General features: G+C 51.3%; 1 protein-coding gene across 2 annotated transcripts in view; it reads left to right on the top strand.

The window, feature by feature from the left end:
• The first annotated feature begins 6320 nt into the window (after positions 1-6320).
• The window catches only part of CAPZB (capping actin protein of muscle Z-line subunit beta), a 133961-nt gene continuing 125758 nt past the window's right edge, over positions 6321-14523 (top strand). The window contains exon 1 of one of the 2 annotated variants that reach the window (XM_065894041.1): positions 6321-6420. In XM_065894041.1, coding sequence (XP_065750113.1) covers positions 6418-6420 — 3 coding nt within the window. In that variant the 5' untranslated portion in view covers positions 6321-6417. Of the gene's footprint in view, positions 6421-7529; positions 7681-14523 lie in introns of those variants that run through there. The other variant, XM_065894031.1, reaches the window with a different exon arrangement.

Below are 14523 nucleotides of genomic sequence, written 5' to 3'. Positions count from 1 at the left end.
TCCTAACCACTGGACCGCCAGGGAATTCCCTGTCCACTTATTATCTGTGTGAACTTAGGCAAGTCATTTATGTAAGCTTCAACTTCCTCTTCTACAGAATGGTAATATCAGGAATTCCTAGTGCAAAGGACTGTTGGGAAGACTCAGTGAGATAATACAAGAAAAGAGCTTAGCACATAGTAAGCACTCAATTAAAAGTTGCCATTACTTTATTATTCACTCTTGGTCCACTTATTCACACAATAATCCTATGATGCAGATGCTATTACCTTATTTCACAGACCTTCACTGAACACCTATTATGTTCCAGGAGCTGAAGACCCACAGTGACTAAAACAGCGTTTAGATACAGAAAAGAAGGGACCCCAGAACTGAGTCCTCAGCAAAGGAAGCGGAGGCATCGAAGGGGACTCAGAGGAACCCTGAGTGCCAAGAGAGGTGTAACAAGGAGGACAGCGGCCAACTGCAATAATGTCAGGAGGTCAGGGACCTACCTGGTGGTTAAGTGGCTAAGACTCCGTGCTCCCAGTGCAGGGGGCCTGGGTTCGATACCTGGTCGTCTAAGATCCTGCATGGACAATTAAAGATCCCGCATGCGGCAATGAAGATCCCACGTGCCACAACTAAGACCTGGCACAGCCAAATAAATATTAAAAAGATAATAATACCAAGAGGTCAGCAGTAAGACAAGGCCCCAAAGTGACCACTGGCTTCTGCAATATGGAGTTTCCAAATCAACAGGTGGAGGCAGAAACTCGAGCCAGACTGATTTAAGGAGAAACTGGAGTTGATGTGGAAACAGCCACTGCAGAGAACTCACGAGGTTTTGATGCTAAGGGGAGAAAATAAATGCGGAAGGTGGCTGGAGGGAGATGTGGGATCAAAGAGCTTTTTGTGGTTAAAAACATTTTTTTAGAATATTGGGGCTTTTTTTCTTTTTTTTTTTTTTTTTTGTGGTACGCGGGCCTCTCACTGTTGTGGCCTCTCCCGTTGCGGAGCACAGGCTCCGGACGCGCAGGCTCAGCGGCCATGGCTCACGGGCCCAGCGGCTCCGCGGCATGTGGGATCTTCCCGGACCGGGGCACGAACCTGTGTCCCCTGCATCTGCAGGCGGACTCTCAACCACTGCGCCACCGGGGAAGCCCTGGGGCATTTTTTAAAGCAGGTGGGAATGATCCAGGATAGGGGGAGAAATGAGTGACTAAGGAAGGGAATGCAGAGTAAGGAACTAGAAGTATATTCAATAGCCTGTGATGAGCCATAATGGAAAAGAATGTATATGTATGTACAATGAAGTCACTTTGCTGTACAGCAGAAATTAACACAACATTGAAAACCACCTATATGTAAATAAAATGAAATTTTAAAAAAGCACAGGGAACTATATTCAGTATCTTATAATAACCTATAATGGAAAAGAATTGAAAAAAGGCATATATATACGTATAAGCGAATCACTTTGCTGTACATCTGAAACTAACACAATATTGTAAACCAATGATACTTCAATTCAAAAAAGCAAGCAGGGAAGGCAGAAAACCTGGGCAAGATGCATATATTTGGTAGAGGAGAGGGTTCCTGTCCAACTCTATCATGTCTGTGCAGCATGAGGCAAGCTCATCTGCTTAGAGTGAAGGATGAGAAGGGGACAAAGGAAGAAGACTGAAAAGTCATCCTTGTAGAGTGTGGGGAATTGGATACAGCAGGAAAATACAGTAGGAAGGCTAGGCAGGACTGAGGATTCCGTTGAAATTCATGGACATCAACTTAAAGTGACATCTGCCAGTTTTAATTTTCCAGCAATATTCAGATATTCTGATACAGGTAAAGAGTAGGGGAAGAGCTGGGTTTAACTAGAGCTGGGCAAGCTAGAAGAGAGGGGCAAAGGGGTTACGGGGGTTTGCAAGGAAGTGAGTATATTGATTATGACCGAGTGGGTGAGGAGGGAAGTGAGTACCAGTGGGAAAATAAATGCAAAAATCTGGCAGAGTCAAAAGGTTTGCAGGTCTGGATGAGGTTGAAGAAATGCTTGTGTGTGATACTTCAGTAAAGATGTTAAAGTCAGATTTGAGATTTTTGTGATTGTGTTTTCTGAGATAGTGCAATTCCTGGTGAGAATAAGTCCGCTTTAAGACCATGGGAGTGGGTATTTGGGGGCGGGGGAACTCAATGGTGAGGAAGAAATCGGTGAGAAGTCAATAAGATTTCTCATGAAAGGGAACCCTCCTACACTGTTGGTGGTAATGTAAATTGGTGCAGCCATTATGGAAAAAAGTATGGAGGTTCCTTCAAAAACTAAAACTAGAATTACCACATGATCCAGCCATCCCACTCCTGGGCATATATCCAAAGAAAACTGTGATTTGAAAAGATACATGCACCCCAATGTTCATAGCAGCACTATTCACAAAAGCCAAGACATGGAAGCAACATAAATGTCCATCGACAGATGAATGGATAAAGAAGATCTGGTACACACACACACACACACACACACACACACACACACACGGGTATTATTCAGCCATCAAAAAGAACAAGGGACTTCCCAGGCAGTCCAGTGGTTAAGACTCTGCACTTCCACTGCAGGGGGCTCGGGTTCGATCCCTGGTCGGGGAACTAAGATCTCACATGCTGTGTGGCGCGGCCAAAACAAGAGAACAAAATAATGTCATTTGCAGCAGCAATATGGATGGACCTAGAGATTATCCTACGAAGTGAAGTAAGTCAGACAGAGGAAGACAAATGCCATATGATGTCACTTGTATGTGGAATCTAAAATATGATACAAATAAACTTATTTACAATAGAAATAGACTCACAGAGAAAACAAACTCATGGTTACCAAAAGGGAAAGGGGTGCAGAGATAAACTAGGAGTTTGGGGTTAGCAGATACAAACTACTATATATAAAATAAACAACAAGGTCCTACTGTATAGCACAGGGAACTACATTCAATATCTTGTAATAAACTCTAGTGAAAAAGAATACCTATGTGTATAACTAAATCACTTTAATGTGTATAACTAAATCACTTTGCTGTATACCAGAAACTAACACGACATTGTAAATCAACTATACTTCAATTAAAAATAAAGAAAAAAATAAGATATCTCATGGATTATGCTTGCGGATGCTCAAGTCATAAAGTAAGGTGCGGGAGGTGAGGTGGAGGTCAGTTCATGAGAAAAAGGAGGGGTGGCAGGTTGAAAAATATGATAGTATGAACTTCAAGGAGATTAGGTTTTGGAAAGAGGAAAGAAGAAACAGTACTAAAAGTATTAATGGCGTTTGCCTCCTACCCACAGGCTCTCAAAGGCAGCTGTGTTTAATGCCACATGCCCCCATGTTCACAGCAGCAGTTGACTGGTCAAGAGGTGGGATCTGACCTGTGAGCAGCCAATCTGTGGGCTGGCCCGTGACCTGTCCAATGAGATGTCATCATTAAAGATGAGATAACTGGATTCTGTCTTGGGATTTGAACTATGAAACACAAAAGAATCTGCCAGTTAACAGAATGAGCTGATGCAGAGAATAAAGGAGGGACAAAGGCCACCAGGATGAATCCCATGCAGGCTGAAATGTTGAGGGAATAGGGCTATAAGCAAGCTGAGGATGCCAGACAGTCAAGAATGCAGCAGATGAATCAAAAGCAGCAGAAATGGGGATGTGTGAGAGAGATGGAGTAACCTGTCTCTGAGTTCTGGGTTGGCTCCTGAGCCCGCTTATTATGTGGGAACTTAATTTTTAAAGGTTTTTGAGGAGGGGAGCGACATAATCAGACCTGGGGTTATGAGTGTGGGCTCTGGTCCCAGACTGCCTGGCTTTGAAAAAATTAGCTGTGTGATCTCAGGCAGGTTACTTAACCTCTCTGTGCCTCAGTTTCCTCATCTGTAAAATAGAAATAACAGCACTGCCCTCATAGGGGTGTAAGGAGGATTAAATGAGAAAATACAGGTAATGCATTTTGAATAGCAAGGCTTCCTTTCAATCTTATTTTCTTCAATTAAGCAGTTCAAATGTCACTTCTTTCACAAAACTTTCCTTCATGCTTTTATCTCTTAGCTTCCAGGAGGGACACCACCTTCTCGTGGTCTTCTTCCCTCCTCCTAGGTTACTACTCCTTCTCAGGCTCCCTGCTGGTTCCTCTTTCTCTTCTTGACCTCTTCTCTCTACGTTGATCTCCCAAGTGAGCTCACCTAGGTGTCTTGTGCTTTTAAGTACCTCAAAATATCATTTATTAGCTGACAGTGCTCATAAATTATCACCAACTCCAAACTTGCATATCTGATTACTTGACATCTCTATTTAAAAATCTCCAAAAGACATCTCAAACATAACTTGCCCCAAACTGACTGGTACCAGCTCCTGCCCCTACAACCTTCCACAGGTCGATAAATGGCAACTCCTTCCAGTGCTGATGACGCTAAAATTCTTAGCATCATCGACTCCTTTCTTCTTCTGATGCCCACTAAGCATCTGCATCTCTCTGCTGTGTGATCTTGGTTTTACCTCCCTGGGCCTCTGAGGATTAAACGAGTTATTATTTGTAAAGGGTGTAACAACATCCATCACATAGAAAGCCTCACATAAGTGCTTTTGAAATAAATAAAAAATGCCTTCAATACAGAAAGAGCTTCCTAACGGCCCTAGTCCCCCTACAGTCCATTCAGAACACAGCAATCTCCTGATCCTTTGAAAGGCCAGGCCAGATCCTGTCACTGCTCTGCACCTCTTTGACCTCAGCTCCTGGGGCTCTCCCCTTGCTCAGTCTGGGCCAGCCACCTCTGTGCCTCCTTGTGCCACCAACACACCAGGGACTGTCCCCGTTGGATCTTCGCCCCTGTTGTTCCTTGTGCCTCCCTCTGATCAAATGTTAGTTCTCTGCTGGCCCCACTTTGCTGATCTGCCTGCCCGTTCCCTCACTCTGATTTTTCCTCCCCACCTCTATTTTTACTTAGTAGCTGGTTGTCTCCCCTCCCCGGGTTCAAACTCTGCAACAACACGGATGGTCCTGTTCATTGCTCTATCCCTAGAGCCTAGAACAGTGCTTGGTACACAGTAGATGCTCAGTAAATACTTACCAAGTGAAAATTCCAAAGTGCCACGCCCTTTTCTGAATTCCCGTAATACAGGTCTGAATCATTCTTGTGGTACTTACCTGTATCGTTTTTTATGCCGGTGGCAGCTTTTACCTGACTATGAGCTACCTGAAGACGGGGGCCTAGGACATGGCCTGGCTCGTGGTGCTCATTCCTGTCCTTTGTGCAATACTTTATACAGTTTACAATCCCCTCACGGGTGACCTGATTTGAATCTCACAAAAGAGAGAGAGAGAGCAAACTAGGGAAGGCAGTTATTATTAGCAGGGCTAGCATCCCAGGCCTCCTGCCTTCTAGACCAAGCTTAACAAATATTTGTTGAATGAAGAGAAAAAAAATTTCTGAGTCACTCTGTGGAATGAGGCAGCCCCACTCGGCAAATGGGAGGGTTCTCTGTAGCACATGTAAAAATACTCTTAATATCTAACATTTATTGCGCCAGGTTTTCTCATTTCTACCTGTGTGGTCCTCACAGCATTCCCGTAGCAGGTAGCTGTGAGAGCATCTTTATGTCCTGTCCTGTTCACCTCTGTTATCTTTGGTGCCTCAAACAAGGCCTGGTATGTGGTAGGTGCTCAGTGAGTGATGTGGGCCGAGCCTCCTTTTTTGGAGATCGGGCCCAGGTGCAGCGACTTGCTCCAGATCCCACACGGAGCAAGTGGCAGCGCTGGGATTCCATCTCAGGTTCGCTCACTACTCTATCTCTCCGGGATGGGCCTGCCCCGCGGGCCGCACCAGTTCCGGGTGCGCCGCAGGAGCGAGCGCGTGCACCGGGTGGGGCGGGGAGGGACTGACCCCTCCCAGCCCCAGCGCCTTCCGCATCCTCGCCCGGTGGCCGACGGGCACCGTCCCTGTGCCGCCCCGCGCTGCTGCACCCACAGGGCCGGGCGTTGGGTCTAGCTGCGGGTAGAAGGTACTCCCCCGGCCCGGACTCCTGCTTCCACCACTCAACACAACCCCGCGCCCCGAGCCCTGTGGCGCCCCATCCATCCTGCGGCCGCCACGCCCCGCCCCGCTCCGCCCGCAGTGCCCGCCCCTCACTTCCCCGTTCGGCGCTCCTCCCCCCGTGCCGCGCTCCATACTTGGCGATCGCTGCGGCCCTGCGTGCTCATTGGCCGAGAGCCGGCTGCGTGGGGGGCGGGCCCGGGCCGGGCCGGGGCGGGGAAGGAAGGTGGCGGCGGCCCGGCGCGGGAGGAGGGAGGTGCTGACCCGGATGTTCACTCCTGGGCACCCGGGGAAGTGGAAGCGCCGGGCCCTGCTGCGGGGGGGAGAGCCACAGACGCCGGGACCGGGACCGCCGCCGCCGCCGCCACAATGGTAAAGGCCCGACGTCCCCTTCCCCCAGGTCCGGGGGCCCCGCCGGAGCTCGCGTCCGCCTTCCCCCACCCACCCCCGGCCCGCGAAGGGTGGGTTCCCCCGGGTGGGGGAGGGGCGGGGTCCCGGAGCCCAGGTAGACACCATCCCTGCCCGCTCAGGAGGGGGCGGCCGGCCTGGGCGGCTTGGGTGGGCAGCGACCCTGCCTCCCGTTCCCAACCCCCGCCCTTGGCTCAAGCTGGGCTCCCACATTCCCCCTCTGGGGCCAGACTAGTCTCCCGCGTAGCCCAGGCTAGACCCTCCTGGACCGGTGGTCCAGGCCAGGCACCCCCCGTCCGGGGACCCAGGCGTAGTCCCCCTTTCTCCTCCCCATGGCCCGGGCTAGGTCCCCAGCCCCTACGGCCCAGGCTAGGCCGTCGTTTCTTCCTCCCAGGGTCCAGGCTAGGCCTCTGTCCCCCACCTACCCCCTTCTCCATGGCCTCAGTCTGGACCTCCGTTAGCCCCTTATCCATGGCTTCAACCTGCATTTGTTCCCCTGTCCCCCATGGCTTCAGCCTGAATCTTTTTTTCTCTCCATGGTCTTAAGTCTGGACACCCCCCCTCCTCCGCCCCTGGCCCCCGCCTGGACGTCACTCCCTTCCCCCCACTCCCTGGTCCGTTTCCCAGGACTTCTCACCACTCTCGACGTAGCCTGCGTCAGCCTCACTCTGTCCGGGGCTTTACCCTTCCTCCAGGGCCCGGCTCCCTGCCCTGCCCCTGACCCAGGTGGTCCCCTCTCCTCTACCTAGGGCGAACCCTCTTTGCCGCCCCTGGGAAGTGAGAGTAGCTCTCCAGCCCGGGTGGGGATGGGGGTCCCGAGGCTGTGCCTTCTCAAGTTGGAGCGGTGCCCCTTCTGGGAGGCCGTCTGGGAGCGAGCGAGGGCAGGGCGGGCATCCGTATGCCAGGAAGGCAGCGCGGCGCTCTGCGGGCGCTTCCCGCGGCCGCCGCCTGGGTGCCGCGGGGTGCGGTGCTGGCAGAGCGTCCTGCTGGGACCCGCGGCGCCGGGGCGTGCGCGGGAGCCGAGGGATGAGGATGGGGGAGCCGCGGGACGGGGATGAACGCACAATCGCCCTTGTGAGGCCGCTGCCGTTGGGAGGCCCCCGGGCCCCGAGGCCAACAGACGGCCCGGACACAATGTACCCCAGCAGGCGCAGCCTCCCTTTCCCCCTCAGCTGTCAGCTCGTGAGGTTTGGAACTGCTGATTATGGAGGTGCCTCGGATCAGGTGAGCCAGACTCCGAGGGAGAGCTCGCTCCACTCGTGCTGTTTGTTTTGGTAATGAAGGCAGGTGCTCTGGCGGCGCTCTGACCGGCCCGAGGTTTCACCTAGGCCCCGACCAGTGAGTCCGCCCTCCCTCCACTTTGGAATCTTCTGCAGGGCAGGCCCAGCACCCAGGTTGGAAGAGCCACAGGGCTTCTGCCTCACGTGGCCAAGGCATCTTTGAAGGGTGGACTGAGATTAAGGGTGGCCACCTGCTCCTCTGGCCCGGTGCTGGCAGGTGTTTGCATGTGGACTTTGGGCCCCAAAGAGTTTTGGGGCTCTAGGTTCCTTGTTTAAGGAAGGGATGTCGCTTCTGAACTAGGGTGACTTAATTCAGAGTGGCTGAGTTTTTTCTTCATGCCTTTCTGTATGTTGATGAAAAGCGTGGCCATTGTTATTGGACTTCTCTGATAGCAGTCCCAGGCCTGGGTGGGGAAGGACTTATCCAGGACAGTTTTGGGTGAGGACTTGGAGTGAGGTTTTACAAGTTTGCTGTCAGGACAAAAGCAGGGGAGGATGGTTGGGATGGCCGGGTGGGGCTGCTCAAGGCAGCATCTCTGGCGGTGGGGGGAGAGGGGGAGCATCTTGCCTTGGCCCTCAGTGCCTGAGTCTCCAGACCTGATGGGAAAATGCCTGTAATGACCCAGAAGGAACAGGATGATACATGAGGCTTCTCAGGAGTCCTGTATTTGGGTCTTACCTGGATAATCTGTAAGGACTGTGGAAGGGGTGGAGGAAAAAGGCTAACTTTTCTGTGGGGAGTGGGAGCAGGGTGGGGGGGCTACTAGGTGCCAGACACTGTGCTCTGTGCTCCACTTAATTAATCCACACAGAACCCTTTGAGGGATGCTGTGTATTACCATTTTACAGGTGAAGAAGCTGAGGCTCAGGGCATGGAGGAACTTCCTCAAGATGTTGCTTAGTTGACGGGAGCACATCTGATAGGCTCTAAACTGCATCCTTTCCATTGTCCCGGGCTGCTTATGTGTTCCTGGTGATGCAGGCTTATTTAACGTGAGCTCTTTGAGGGCAGCGGTTTTTGTCTTTTGTTTTGCATGTCTGTATCCCTGGGGCCTAGAACAGTACCTGGCACTGAAGGAAATAGCTTGGGGTGTGTCTTGAACTTAGCCACTTGGATTTCATACTCATTCTCTCAGTAACTCGTTCTTAGTATCCCCCAGGCTTATAGGTAATTTCTGACTGCTTATTGTTCAGTTTATCCCCTACTTGAATATTCTGTCTAAGAAACCAGTGTAGACAGTTGGAGTAGGACAGAAGTGGTGGTGTGGGGTTGCATAATAGGTAAATGTATTAAAACCACTGTGGTTTTATTTTCAGTAGGGTTGATGGTAGAGAAACCAGCTAGATCTCAGTTATCCATCGAGGGAAATAGCAGTTTGAGAGTCTAAAGTGCGCTGGACTTTGGAGAAAATTCCATGATTTCTGTTGGCATCAGTTACGAATGCATAAGCAAATGGAATTTACTTGCATTCTCTTAGCAGGTAATGATCTCCCACTATCTGTAAGTGCTTTATAGTTTCAAAGCACTTTTCCTTACCCAGCTCTAGCATCTAATTTAGGAATTATTGTTCTAATTTAGAGTTATGATTCTGGTGCTGGGTGGTGGGGCTGTAGCATGCAGGGATGGGCCAGGCCCCCCTCATGAGTTGTCCCTCCAGCTCCCAGATGGTTTGGCCTGACAAGAGATTATGGGAGAAGCCTGTTATATTGTTACAAGGTGGAACAATACAGTTGGTGTCTTGGCTGGTCTCCTGGTGTAGACCTCCTGGTGTAGACCTCCTGGTGTAGGTCTAGACCTCCTGGCGTAGGTCTAGCTCCACTCAGACCCCACATGTATATACAGCCTTGTTTATTTAAACCCAACTGGCTGCTCTTTGGTGGAATGCTTGAAAAAAGTAGCCAACGATCCATAGCTTGAGATTAAAGAGACGCTAAATCATGTTTGTTTTTATAAATTTATTTATTTTAGTTTTGGCTGCTTTGCGTCTTTTGATGCTGCGCACTGGCTTTTTCTCTAGTTGCAGCAAGCAGGGGCTACTCTTTGTTGGGGTGCACGAGCTTCTCATTGCGGTGGCTTCTCTTGTTGCGGAGCACGGGCTCTAGGCGCGGGGACTTCAGTAGTTGTGGCACGCGGGCTCAGTAGTTGTGGCTCGCGGGCTCTAGAGCGCAGGCTCCGTAGTTGTGGCGCACAGGCTTAGTTGCGGCATGTGGGATCTTCCCGGACCAGGGCTCGAACCCGTGTCCCCTGCATTGGCAGGAGGATTCTTAACCACTGGGCCACCAGGGAAGCCCTAAATCGTGTTTGAAAGCAGATATTCCTATTTATAACTCAGAAGTCCTGTTCTTCTTTTACATTCCTTGGGGGAGGGGAGAGGACAGATGACTGACAGCACAGGGAAATGGTGGCTGTGCAGGTACTTTGAACATTGAAACTCCTGCTTCCCAGGCTGCGAAACTCTTGGCATTAGGCAAAGACAGTGGTGTGTTAGGAGTTGCTTGAAGCTCATGGGTGTATTTATGAAGTGCCTTCTCTGTGCTGCCCTATGTGCTCAGGACAAGGAAGCCTGGTAAACAAGGCAAACGGGTCCACGCCTTCACAGCTTATGTTGTTTGGCAGGGAGGCGTGTCACTCTTACCTACAGTTTAAGGAAGCAGAGCCTTGTTTAATGCAACTGCAAGCACACTTGGTTGAGATAACGCGGGAGACTTCAGAGAAAGTTGGGGCTTGTGCCCGGCTTCAGCCCCGGCCTTGAGGAGCACGCCTGCCCTTGTTTGGCCACCACCACGGAGGTGAATGGCACTGCACACGCGGTCTGTCCCCTGCAGACCAGAAGCTCTCCCAGCCGGGAAGGTTTGTGCCACAGAAGTCCTGCCCTTCTCACCTGGGTAGCTACCATTGATTGAGGATCTACCGTCATCCAGAAACCTGAGGTAGGACTTAGGTCCTACCCCACCCCATGATGGATGCTCGAAAGCTTGAGTGGCTGGTGTGAGGGGCGGGCCTGGGACTTGGCTCTGGATCCGCCCGACTCCTGTGCCGGAGGCTCACTCTGTTTCTCAGAAGCAGTGAGAAGTAGGGCTCACAGTACAGGCTCTTGTCCCATTTCTCCTGGAGGCAGATCCCACCAGTGAGAGTGGGGTGTGGAAGTCCAAAGGGTACAAGATCACCCACATTAAGACCAGCGAGAGTATTGCCATTTCCAAACTAAGTCTTTTAGAGATCAACGCTCTGGTGTGAGGACGTGGAGCCTTGCCTGCTGCCATGAGCTCCGGCATCGCGTGCGAAGTTAGGACTTAGGAGCCAGATAGCCTTGGGCTAATAACAGTACCTCCTCATAAGGCTGTTATGAGGATTAAATGAGATAATACTTGTCAAGTGCTTTGAACACTATCTGGCACATAATTATATGTGTAGTGACTATTATTATAACCATTTACAGATGAGGTTCAAAGGGTAAGTGGATAGTCCCTTTATAGCTACTAAGTAGAGGAACTGGGTTTTCTGACTTCAGAAGTAGACCCGTTTTCTCCACTGCTTACTGCCTGCTGAAGGAATATTTGGAGTTTGCTTGGCTTTGGGCTGTGTCTTGAATGAAGAAAGTCTGGTAGAGCCAGAGGCTCTGCTCCACCACGGAAGACAAGGACACCACGTGCTGCTGTAGCCTGATGCTGTATCTCAGGCTCTGGGTGCCTCGTCTGTGCCCGGTGGAGCCCCTTTTGAACTGAGTCCTTGCCCTCTTCCGGGCTTGGAGGAAGAGGGACAGAGCCTGTGAGTTCCACGAGAGCAGGGACCTTGTCTGGTTCCCACCAAACACCCAGCACCTTGCGCGGGCCGCCTGGTGCTTGGTAAGCGCCTCACGGACGCTGAATGAGGGAGTGGTGAGCACTTTTGTCTTCTGTCTGTGCCACAGAACATGGGCTTTGGGGTTGGGCTGATCTGGCTTGGAGTCCTGTCTCTGCGACTCAGTGTGTGACCTGCAGTGAGGATCTTACTCTCCCTTGGCCTCGGTTTCTTGATGGGTAACGTGAGGATGGCATTTTATAGGGATACTGGGAGAAAGAAGTGAAAATTGTAATGTGCTTAACCCAGTGCTTGGCGCATAGTACGTGGTAGCCAGGGTTATCATTTGTCTTATTCTGCATACTACAGAGTAAGGAGACAAAGAGAAGCCGTAATCCCTGTCCTCTAATCCGGAAGGGGAGGCAAGGTGCATCCAGAAAATGAAGTGCAGCAGGGAGGGAGGGGGGGAAGGGAAAGCCTTCAGAAGGGCCACTCCTCTGCCCATCCCTGTAGGCTCGCCCGCAGGCAACCTTGGTGGGGCCTGGGTGTGAACCCGGGGAGACCTTGCCCAGGCGGAGAGGATGGGGTGGGTGCAGGGGCCTGGAACAAGAGCAGAGGTCGGGGTGATGGTCGGCCTTGTGAGTTTGGGGACCATCCGCAGAGTGGACGGCCAGTGGGGGAGCCTCGGTCTCAGGAGGGAGTTGTGGAGCGCCTGAGTTGCTAAGCTAGAGAGTTTGCATTTGATCTGGGACAGTGTGGAGCCGGTTAGATTTTTGACAGGGCAGGTAGAAATTTGAGGAGGCTGGCAGAGTCGTGGTATTTCAGGAAGTGTCATCTGGCCGTGGTGCGCAGCGGGGAGGGCCCTGGAGGGAGACATTCACAGGCGTTAAAGCCTGCGAGAGGTTCTAAGGGTCCTGGCCGCGGTGGGGATGGATAGGAAGGGGTGGGTGAGAAAGATAAAGATAGGAAGGCAGAGCCAGCCGTCGTGATTTACCGCCTCTGGGCTGAGGGGGAAGCTTCTGCCCCCAGAGCTGCCCTGTTCAGGCATTTGGAGAGGATGCTTTATCATTGACCCAGCAACTATTTTTGGGCAGTTTAAATCCCAGATAGTGGTGCCTGCAAAGCCTTGATATGCTACTAATGCCTGAAGGGGGATTTCAGTCTGGTTAGCCCAGTGACCCAGCCGCCCAGCCCTCCCGCATGGGCAGGTGGCCCCGAGTCCCGCTCAGCCTGCGCGGCCTTCACGTCACCCTCATCACGCAGGCCCGCCTGCCTCGGGAGCCCGAGCTCAGGACGCTGGGCGCCTCTGCCGCTCACGTTTGTTCCATCAGGTCATTCATTCCGTGGACGCTCACGCAGCAGTCAGACCTGTGAGAACACGGGTCTTCAAGTTAAATGGAGGAGGCAAATGGCAACGGGCAGGTCTGAGATTCTGCCCGACTTGGGCATCAGTGCAGGGGCAGCAACACGTCCCTTCTCCCGGCTTCCTCCTGTTCCCGCTCCGCGGCTTTCGGACAGCTCTGGATACCAGTGAGAGAAGCCTTCGTCTGCAACTTTCTAGCGATACATTTTCAGTCTGGTAGTCCTATTTCTTCTAAGGTAGCAACCGTGGCGTTTACACCCACCTGCCCCAGGGGGTTTATTGTGAGGATTGAGTGAGTTTGCATGTGGCAAGTGTAGACAGTGCCTGGTACTTCCGTTGGTGCAGCAGGAGTGATTATTTTATTAACATGGATGGTTGATAGATGGTGTTGTATTTAACCTCCCAGGCAGCCTGGATGCAAGTGGTAGTGGCCCCCAGTTCTGCTGAGACCCCGAGAGGCAGAGTCCCCGGCCCACGGCTGGCAATCTTAAGGGCTTCCAGCACAGTGCTTTCTGGCCGCGAAGCTCTTAGCACACTGCAGATTGCAAGCGGTCATTTCCACTGGCTCAGACCCCTAACTTCTCCACCCACTGCTTAAACTGCTCCGCGAAGCTTCCTCTTCTAGCACTGAACTCAGCAGGACCTTTCTGAGTTAGAATCATGGTTATTTAGCGGGATTTGGGCTTATTGCCTCAAAAGTTTCCATGAGATTTGGGCAGAGGACTCATTACGGTTACCAAGTGAAACCTCTTTAGTTTAAAATGTTAGGGTTATGGAAAGATGGTTTTGCACATACTGTTTCTGCTGGGGTCAGTGACGAGCAGCCTCCCACCAAGTGCCCTCTTCCCTTGTCAGTTGCAGCCCTGAGAGGCAGACAGACAGTTCAGGTCTGGCTTGCTCACATGTCGTGCTGCTTATTGAGGCTTCTTCATTATGAGGCTTTGACCCTGAAGGGGTATGTTGGAGTTCACATGGATGGGCTTCCTGCATGCAGTTTTATGCTCAGAAACTGAGAGGAGGAGCGCTTTATCCACTGCACACTCCTGGTGAAAAGTGTTTTAAGGTACTATGGCCACTGAAAGACCTGCTCTTGAATTGGTCTCTGTCTCACCTGTGGCTTTGGTTTTTATCAGTCCTTTGCTTCTCTGCTGAGCGCTGCTTGGTCAGTGCGTGGCGCCTGGGGCTGGATGTGGACCCAACACAGCAGTGCAGGCTGGGCCACTTGAGGTTCTTGGCTCTGTGAGAGTTTCTATCTTTCCTTTTCTTTTTTTTTTTTTTTTTTTGCCACACCATGCGCCATGTGGGATTTTAGTTCCCCGACCAGGGATTGAACCCACGTCCCCAGCATTAGAAGTGTGAAGTCTTAACTGCTGGACCACCAGGGAAGTTCTTCTGTGAGAGTTTCTGATGTGTACTGTCTTTGCTTTCTTCTGTTTCCTCTTCCAGACAGCTCCTGTCTCGAAATCTCTTTCAGCCATAGTGGGTGTGGAGCCCTGGTTGTCCTGGGATTTGAGGCCTCTGACTTGGTCTTTTTTTTTTTTAAGCACAAACATCATTTATTTTTATTTTTTTATAAATGTATTTATTTTATTTATTTATCTTTGGCTGCGTTGGGTCTTCGTTGCTGTGCGCAGGTATTCTCT

Source organism: Phocoena phocoena, chromosome 1 (assembly GCF_963924675.1).
Source record: "Phocoena phocoena chromosome 1, mPhoPho1.1, whole genome shotgun sequence".
NCBI lineage: Eukaryota > Metazoa > Chordata > Mammalia > Artiodactyla > Phocoenidae > Phocoena > Phocoena phocoena.
Note: the sequence above shows the minus strand (reverse complement) of the source record. Positions and strands in the feature narration are given on the sequence as shown.